General features: G+C 36.1%; 1 protein-coding gene across 1 annotated transcript; it reads right to left on the bottom strand.

Annotated features, from left to right (window-relative positions):
- Positions 1 to 2,418: 2,418 nt before the first annotated feature.
- Positions 2,419 to 4,115, bottom strand: LOC131058031 (UDP-glycosyltransferase 72B1). Its single transcript, XM_057992066.2, has one exon. It carries the CDS (start codon positions 4,043 to 4,045, stop codon positions 2,669 to 2,671), a length of 1,377 nt encoding a protein of 458 aa, XP_057848049.1. The 5' UTR covers positions 4,046 to 4,115; the 3' UTR covers positions 2,419 to 2,668.
- Between the last annotated feature and the right edge of the window lie 6,232 nt (positions 4,116 to 10,347).

The following is a 10,347-nucleotide window of genomic DNA, read 5'->3' as shown; positions in this document are numbered from 1 at the left end:
TTTTGGTTTTTATGCTCAATGTACCACAAGCATATCATACCACACTCATGTTATGTCTATTATGGGGCCAAAAAGTGGCATGGCTGCTTGTTGGTCCCCCACATTTATGTACTTACCCATCAATTCATCTTAGCATATTTTTAGATGATCACTAAATAAATCATATACTATATTATAGTCATCACCATATTGTTTGATTAACCACTTTGTACTTCTTGATCATCAAGTCAACACCCAACACACATACAATGGAAATGAGTGCAGTAATGAGAGGTGACATTCTTTGCACCCAATTGATCATGGTCATCTCTAGAGAACACATGATAGTATTTATATTAAAATCGGGAGGTCACATCACTACAATATCTATAACACTTACATGTGTTGTATGATCATTTGTTGAAATACAACACTATAACATGTACATCTCATGCTATATAAGGGCGTCCATTAGGGTAGTAATTATATGGAGAGTCTACACCTCCACAATCTTCTTAATGATTGATGACACCCTCATATGATTTGGTAGTAGTCTTTGATTATTAGTTTTATTCCTAATGAGGTCCATCTCTAACTTGGATAGAGTTTGCACCTTTACCCTAAAACTCCATTATATCAAAATAATTGGTAGTTCATGAAAAAAAAAAAGGTTTTATCAAAACATATAGTGGCACCTCATATTAGTTATGACAAGGAGGTTGATCAAAGACCATCAACCACCAAAAAATAGTTTTTATACCATTAAATGATTGCATGAAAGGATAAAGAATCTCTTCAAAGTCACAGTGTAGCCAATGCATTTGTTTTGGGATCTATAAAGAGAGAAAAAATTTGGCCTTTCATAATAGATTTTTACTTAACTTGATCATATGATAGTTTTGTTGCATAAATTTGGTGGTATGCATCTCTATGATTTTTTTAATGTGGATTTGACCTATTAGTGAGATAAACTTCCTTCATAAGTATTTTAAATGATGAAGCAAGTGTTGCATGGTAGGGCTTTGTTATGAACTCCTTCAATGTTGAAAGTAATTATTGTGTTTTGTTGTAAAACCTGATACTTTCTCTTATGTTTATCTAAGGTTTGTTGGGAGTGTTAAAATAAATTTAAGTGATATGGGATTCTTTTATGAGATTTCTTCATCTAAAAAGTAGAAATACTGTCTGAAATATTTAAATTCATAAGATTCCAAACAAGATTTGATCTAAAAGATAAAAAGAAAGAAAACCTTGACCATTTATCTCTCCTATATACCCCTTCAAAAAATAAATAAATAGAAATGGTAATATAATGAAATATGTGAAATATTGATGGATTTATAATAGTTGATTGTAGTTGTTGGCTATCTAAAATATGTTTGTGGTCACTTTTTTTCTTTATAAAGCATAATCTAAGTTATGTGTAACCTGATCACATCCCATCAATTATTTTAACGCAAACACTAGAAGGAATGATGCAGATATATATCTTCTCAGTCAGTTACAAATAAGGGTCATTTTTCATTATCTGATTGCAGCAGTATGAATTCGGGTTCCCAGACCTTTGGTGCTGTGCAGTCTTAGGATACTCTTTCTTTTTTTCAGATGGCAAGGACCATTTGAAAAAATCTGTTATATAGTACAAGCAAACACTACTTTCTTCAGTCTTCAGTGCTTGTTCTCTTTTTTCAGAATGTAAGGAGGCAGCTATAACACCCAGTTGAAAAAATCCACTACATAGTAAGCAAATGGGTGGATCAAACTGGCACTACTTTCTTCAATGTTCAGCGCCGGCCGTTCAGCAAAATAGGTAAACGCAACTTTTTGACTAAGAGGGAAGACTCATGATGGAGTGATAGAATATGGACAGGAACGAAATAGTCCCTCCCTAGTGGCGTTTCGCTGGCGACCATTACACAATGAAAGGGTCCCAACTGTGTTCATCGTGGCAAGTGTATTATTGCCTGTGTGTCAGAAGTGATAGGTTGGAGAGCATACTACTTGTATGATAGAGGAGATCTATATCTTCTGATCTCATAAAGAAGAGAAAGAATATCAGAAAATTGAGTATGAAAAACAGTTCACAAAAAATATTAGTACCCAAATTAAATCTTAAGATGTAATGACGAATATCATTTGTTTAAGAAAAAATTTAGAAATAAAAAATAAAAAATAATGAATGTGACATGTAAAACCAAAGATATTATATTTTTAAAAATATATGAAATATATAAATACCAAAATCTCAGAATTTAATACTCCATTTTCCATTAAAAATACAACCAGTAGTTTGGAGATTTGAGCAGTGATTCGGAATAGGTCAATCGCCAGGAGATCAATTGAATAGTTTGGAGAGCAGACCATTAAAATTAAGTTTATATTGAACTTCATAACCATGATCATTCTAGATTTGACATTTTCTAGACTCTCTGGCAAACATGATCTAAAACTCTGTGATTTACTAATAGATTTCTCAACTTCAAAATACCATGCATCATTTGTGCAGAGGCCTAATGCTTTTACTAATGATGGTTTCAGATACATAGCAGTCACTGATACAATAGAAGAATCTATGCTAAAACAAAATACATCACCATTATTGATCTGCTAGTAGAGTTTCGAGGAGTATCTTAGTGTTTCCCGACTTGCTGTGTTTAACCTACTAAAATATATATCATTATTTTACGTTTTAAGTTGAGGCTGACAAATCTGTGGCTGCACGGGCTGTGGCCTTGATTGTGCTCCCTCCTTCCGTCATAGCAATCTTGGCTTTGCCCTTCAACTCTTTCATTTTCTCCCTCGCCTTTCTTCCCTCCTCTCCTTCCATCAATTCCCTCACCGCTCTCTCCACTTCTTCTCTCTTCACAAATCCCTTCTTGTCCATCTTCAAATCTATGGCTACCTTAATCTGCTTCACCAGTATGACCTTGTTCATTCCCTGTTCGGCATACAGAGGCCAAGCGATCATTGGGACTCCGTGAGAGATGCTTTCCAACGTAGAATTCCACCCGCAATGAGAAAGGAAGCCCCCAGTAGAGGGGTGAGAAAGAACCGCTACCTGGGGGGCCCAATTAAGAACCACAAGCCCACGGTCCCCGGTTCGACTCTGAAAACCCTCCGGTAAAAGCTGAGAAATGTCAGTTTCAAGAGAAGAAGAGTCCCCAGATTTGTGCCCGCGCAGCACCCATAGGAACCGGTGGCCGGTGGCTTCAAGTCCAAATGCCAGATCTGTAATTTGCTCGCTGGACAAAACGCCTGCGCTTCCGAAGGACACAAACAGAACAGACGAGGGAGGCTGCTCATCCAGCCATTTCAGACAGCTGGTGTCGTCAGGGGTATCAGATTCTGTGAGCATCAAGGGACCTATCGGATAGATGGAGGGCGTTTCAGGGGTGCTAAGGGTTTTCATGGCTTCCTCCTCCAGCTCAGCAAAGGTGTTTATGAGAACTCCAGATGCTTCCTTGAAGCGGGAGGAATGGTGGACAAACCAAGTACACAAGGAATCCGAGCTGTCCTGAATCGGCAGATCTCTAGCAGGAATCGGCGGTAACCCCGGTATCTCTACTTCGAAATTGGCGTCTCTAAATGAAACGTTCATCTCCGAAACGAGCTTTGGAAGATGTAACATGAAGCAAACAAAAGCAGCAGAGGACGGCACGAATAAATAACTTGGCATCTTCAGCTTTGTGGTAACGTCGAGCAGTTCCGTACAGAAGAGGTCTGTGATAAAAGCAGAGATGGGCGAAAATGATCGCTGCGATTGCAGAACATCTTCAATGTATGGCTCTGCTTTCAGAATGAAGTTGGAAATGCGCGTTGTCAATTTCATGTTTTGCTCATCTTCATCCTCAGTGATGTGAGGAATCTCTGTAATGCGTATGTCGAGAGCAGAGGAGGCCAATCGTTGCAGAAGAGGGGGCTGCTGAGAAGTCCACATCCACTTGGTGATGATGAGGGTGATGGAGAAGCCATGAAACTCACAGAGACGCTTAGCAAACTCAGCTAATGGAAGGAAATGCCCCATACCCGCGCTGAGGGGAAAAATGGCGAGATGTGGCTTCTCCATCAAAGGCAGAGAGAGGTAGTGCTACTGGAATTGTGTGCTGTAAGGCACAAGCTGTATTTGTAGCAGCCTCAAAGCTCAAGTATAGCCACAAGAGTCCCATTCACATGGATGTCGTGTGTCAGTGACTGACCATCCTCCGTTAATGGGGAGGGCCCATTGTGGGCCGGGAATATATATATATATATATTATTTTTATTTTTTGTAAGGTATATATATATATATTTTATTTTTATTTTTTGTAAGGTGTTAATATTTATTATAAATGATTTATTTAATGAGATGTTTATTGAAAAATGAGTATAAATTTATATAAAATTATTTTAAATGAATTAATTTTCTTTAAAGGAATTAACATATATTGTAGTCTTAATGTGTATAATTATGAAATTTAGATCTAAACTCAGAGCAAAAAAGTAGGATCTATAGAAAAGGAAGGAAAGATTATCATGTGTGAATCTAAGGATCCGAATCACAAAGTGAATAACAATATTAGGGCAAAATGTGGAATTCTCAAGCCCAAACATAATGTAGCAATTTACAAACAATTGATCTTATAGAAGAATTTTTAGAAGATTTAAGATTTCTGGAAGATTTAGTGGTTATTTGTAGATTTGTTGGTCCTCGAATTGGAAGGGTTAAAATCAACAATTGGGTTGAAAAATCCTATAAAAATGCAACAGATCATAAAGTTTTTACTTAAAGAATTCTTCATTATTTTGCATCTAAGGAAAGAATTATGCAAAATGGACTTTGGTCTATGGGAGCCTACCCTCTATACATGTAGAAATGACAGAGAAATTTCAATTCCCGAAAAACAAATCCATATGAGAAACCCATATTGGTAGGATTAAATAATTCCCTATGGAATACTCGTCGGAAGATGTATTACATAAAATTGAGAGATCACTTGGAACCCTCATTATTGGTGTGGATCTTGTGAACGAGGATTCTTATGTGTATGCTCGATTAAAACTAGTGGCAATAAGGAGAATTCCAGAGAATATAAAACTAATGATGAATGGGGAAGCCTAGTTTCAAAGGGTGGATATAGAAGAAGAAAAAAATTATTGCCTAAGATCTGGAAAGTGTAATCATATGGTGGCCAATTGCAGGCTACCATCTAGGAGGAAGGAAAGGTGGGTGCCAAAGAAGAACCCTAATGATGGACATGCTTTGTGCCACTAGAACAAGAAGGAAGATGTTGTCATTAGGGTTAGGGCAGATTCCCCCATAGATCCCAAATAGTTATGCATCAAGGAGGAAAAAAGTAATTTTGAGATAATCAAACAAGGTATGACGAGAAGACAAACCAATTCTGGGGTTTTGCTAGGTTGGAAGGTTGACGATTCAAAAAATTCAGAGAAGATCAACGATCCAATCATTTGCATACCTAATGGACTCTCTAATGATGATGGGGTACGAGAAGGAGAATTTTCTTAAGATGAATCATATATTGTTGACCCAAGATGCATAAGTCAATTGGTGGCTAAGATATTGGGTAAGGCCAAAAATATCTACAGGTCGAAAGACAAACAAGAATGGGAGGATGAAGCATCCGAAAAAGGATTGATGAGTGTTGTTTATTTTCTCAAGAAAACTAATGGAGCGAGTGTCTCTTTTAAGGAAAGCAATAAAGTTTCTAAAATGGAATGTGAAGGGCTTATTGGCCCTTGACAAGTGTTAGACAGTGAAACACCATCTGGAAAAGCTAAATGGAAATACTGTTATGCTACAAGAAACAAAGATTAATATTGAGGAAGGATCTAAATTCATAAAATTCTGTAACTTTGGAATGCTAATTTGGTCAAGGTTAGTCTATTGGAGTAAAAAAACGTTGGATGCTAGCCAAGATAAATTGTAAATTGACCAATATGGAGGTCCTCCTTTTCACTGTTTATGGCCCAACACGCATGGAGGATAAAGAAAAGATCTAAAGAGTATTAACCCTCAAAATCAATAATTTGAACAGTGGCAACTATATTCTGGGTAGTGACTTCAATGCGATTATGGATTTAGCACAGAAAATTGGAGGGCTAAATAAAGTTTAAAATAGATTTATATTAGATTTTAGAAGATTTGTTCAACACATCAAGCCTATTGATTGTGTTCCCAAGAGTGTATGGTATACATAGAAAAATAGATGGGTAGGGTTTATAGATATCTTGAAGTGCTTGGATTGTTTTTTGATCGGCCCACATTGGGTAATGGAGGATATAATGTTCTTTTCAATTATATTATCAATTTTGATTTTGAATCATTTCAAGGTCGAGTTGGAACTGGGACAATGTCAAAAGTTGGGAAGAAACTATTTTAAATTCAAAGGTATGTTGTGGACAGAAATCGATTATTGAGAATCTCACAAATTGGTAGAAGGAAAGCAATATTTTTAAGGCGACCATCGGCTTATGTTTTGTAAAGAGACTCCAATTAATGAAGGGGTAAGTTCATAAAGACGAGGGACCAAAATTTAAGTGACAATTTTTTTTTTGCCCCCATTAAACGTTATGGCATGCGCAAAATAAATCGTGTGCCCTATTTGTTGCATACCAAATAAGGCGTATGCCTTATTTGACGTGCGCCAAATAGATAAACCAAAATAAAAAACAAATTTGACGCACTTCTCATTTTTTTCTGTCAAACCCGCATTTTGAGCTGCAATTTTTGCCTTCCAAATTGCGCATGCGAAATAGAAGCATTGTTTTTTCTTCCAGAGTCGTGAGATCTTCATGAACATGGCACCACGATGTCGAGGAGGTCAAAGAAGTATGTATTTCTATTTCTTTACTCTCAATTTATTTTTAAACTATGGATTAAATTGGGTTTTAAATTAAAATTTGTTCTAAATTTTAGGAATTCAAAATCCATCTGAAAATATTGAAAACCCATCACCACCTCCTCAGCAAGAGCCTTCTGGAGAAGAGGCATAGCCAACCCCTCCCCCAATTCCTAGACATCCCCTAGGCACACAAGAAAATATATTAGGGCAAATTGAAAACAATAAAAAACAACTTGAGGAGTTGATATATAGGCTTAAAGATCCCAATTCAACAACCTCTCATAGGACAAGCCTTGTTGAGTCACTAGAATCTGTTGTAGCTCATGTAGGTTTAGTGAGTGGTAAAATTAATATGCGGTCCAACAAAAGAGAAGAAAAAAAACAATTTTATGCAAACAAGTTATCATATACTCCAATAAAGAAAAAGAAAATAAACAAAGTTGACCTATGTGCACTTTTCACGGACCCTCGAACGAATCAACCATTATAGCCTGGATGCAGGAGGTTTCCTATCCATTAGTGTCACCATGAAGGGATAACGAATAAATTTTGGGATAGGTGGTGGATGGTTTTTTATCAGCCACCATGTCATAATCATAAGGTGCCTCAATACTTTTTGATGAAACTCTATTGTGAGTCTATACTCAATGAGATCCTTAACCATTTTGACTACCTAAACTTCTATGGTAGGGGTGTGGGATACTCACACGATAGAGTAGGGGCACAACATGACCCAAATGTTGTACCAAGACCCTTAGGTAGACCTATGGTGGAGCACATGACCATTCCTTCCATTGTGAAGGATAGTGTCAAGGTGGATACCTTAGACTCCATTAGCTCACTGACTTAGACCCTCATACAGTATGTCGAGCCTCTAGTACATTGTGATGGGAGTGAATCTTACAGGCCTTGAAAGCTCCATCTCACAATTGTTAGTCATGTGGGGCTCTTTGCACTTATGATCCTGATAGTAGTTAGCATGTACCTACACAATAGCCATCTGCTACAGAGGATATGGTTATGATAGTCTTTGTTGAGTGAGACATTTGGCATTGATATGTAGGTAAATTATAGCCAGATCATGGAAATTTGTTTATTAAATATTATTTTGAAGTGGTATAGTAACTAAATTAGTACAATGATTGTGATAAAAATGTAAGGTCAGAGTGTCCATACTTCCCATGACATCCCACCAGCCATGTTTTACACGACACCATTGAGTTATCAAGTATGTAAGCAGTAAATAATTCAACTATTTGCTTGTGATTAGTCAATGTTATATAAATTATTTTCTCATAAGTCACTTGGATGTCAAATAGTTTGGTGCTTGACCTTCGACATTGACCCCCCATAGTGAAGTTCATCGAGGCACTTACACCGAGGTAACCTTAATCCATTATTGATTTTTTAAAACAATTTTAGGTAGTTTTTATAATTGAATAATAATTGTTCTATTTTTAGTTGTTGACATCAGATACTCCTCCTAATGTTCGCACTACATTAGATCGTGGTGTTGCTGCAATAGTAGCAAGTTTGGAATCTTTGGCAAAGGTATGAGACAGATTACTAAATTTCACTTGTTCTTTTAATGGCCTATTATTGAAAATTATGATGAAACTAATTTTTTATTTTAATTTCTATCTTAACACTTGTTGTAGGGCCTTGTCACTCCTGAGTGTGAACATGCCCCAGTTATAGATGAGCAATGTGATTATATATGTTTGCAGTAAGTAATTGTTCTATTACATGTCATTCTACAATTCATTTTTTTATATATATTATACATTGACATCTATACTTTTGATTGTGTCAGTTGGAGCTGCAAAGAAGTCTAGATAGGAGGACTAGTGAGTGCTTTCGAAAGACCCCATCATCGCATACATCTTCATCCCCACGATAGTCGAAGGTGGTTTGTGATCTATTTCCTCATAATAGTGGTAAATGAGTAGACTGGGGGCTTTTGTTGTATGCCTATATGGCATTTTTTATCATACATTTTATATTTTGTATATGTGCCATATATGTCCATATGGCTATTGGATGGCTTGCATCACTGTATTGGATATATATGTTATACTCTTATTGACATCGACTATTGGGTGACTTTATGAATTTTATTGGTTGATGCAAATCATATTGCAACTGTTATTGATAATCAGAAATATACATTTGATGGTTGAAACCAAGATTCTCTAATTGTATCAACATTTTTCTATGTGAGAAATTAAATATATTCTATCGGTTTTGTCTACAATTATTATTACATTACTAATTGAAATAATTTTTTGTTTCACAATTCAACTTTATAAGTTGGTAGCTAGTAAATATTTAGAGTTTCATGCCTAGAATTTCAATTTTGTCATAGTTCATGGAGACAAACAGTAAAAATATTATCGTAGTTACACTTTTGGTTTTGCTAACTAGCCTTTTCATTGTAGTCACTGTTAGTTTATTAGTTGTAGACTAAGTTAGAAAGTTTGATTTTGCACTAAATATAGATATGCTTAAGAAACAAATAACTCTTTTAATCAAGTTTTTCCTTTTTTTCAAGCACAAGATAGATGCCAACACTTACATTAAATTTGGACCCTCTAAACTACTTTCAAAAAAAAAATTACTTTTATTTTATACCCATTTACTCAAAAAACACATCACCACTTTCACCTTATATTATTAAAAAATATCACTAGTTTCAACTTATATTACCAAAATATATCATCACTTTTAACAAATCATCCAAAAAAATAAAATTGAAAACACAGTTCAAGAAGGTGCCTTGCATTTGAACAATATAATTTGAATTTTGTTTCATTCCAACATGACATGAAAACCCTTACAAAATTCCACTTTTGTTATCAATCTTACGGGTTGATAACTCTATTTGATATCTGTTGTCCTAAAATGAAGCCTAATTTGTTTACAAAGAATAATTTTTCATCTATTTCATAAAAAATAACTTTATCTGATTGTCACATATGATTAATAAGGGGTGTGACACAACCCCGTAAGTTCAGATAGCTCGTTCGCACATGCCACGGGCTTCGAGATATGCAACGTCAAAGTTTGATAGTTATTTGCACTTTAAGCACTCAAGGGAAAGCATTGCTAGGGTGTGGCTCGGAAGGATCAAGCGAGTTGGCGAACTATAGAGGGGCATAGCTAGCATAAACTTGGCCACCGAGATGCGCTCGTGCTAACGGTTCGTTCCCAAGACGAGCGGATCAAAAGTTAGGGTATGTTGTCACCTTTCATTGAATGCATTTGACACTTTTTTTTGCCAGCGAAAAAAGTGGCAGCATAGAAAAATGGAATTGAGTAATCCAAAACTGAGATAGGTTTTTATAGGTGGTTGTGACATGACCCCATAGGTTCAGATGACTTGTTCGCACGTACCTTGGGATTCGAGATACGCAACGTCAAAGTTTGATAGTTTTTTGCACTTTGAGCACTTAAGGGAAAGCATCGCTAGGGTGTGGCTCAAAAGGATCATGCAAGTTCATGAGCAAAATAGGGGCATGGATAGCAT

The sequence above is a fragment of the Cryptomeria japonica genome, chromosome 10 (genome assembly GCF_030272615.1).
Source record: "Cryptomeria japonica chromosome 10, Sugi_1.0, whole genome shotgun sequence".
NCBI lineage: Eukaryota > Viridiplantae > Streptophyta > Pinopsida > Cupressales > Cupressaceae > Cryptomeria > Cryptomeria japonica.
Note: the sequence above shows the minus strand (reverse complement) of the source record. Positions and strands in the feature narration are given on the sequence as shown.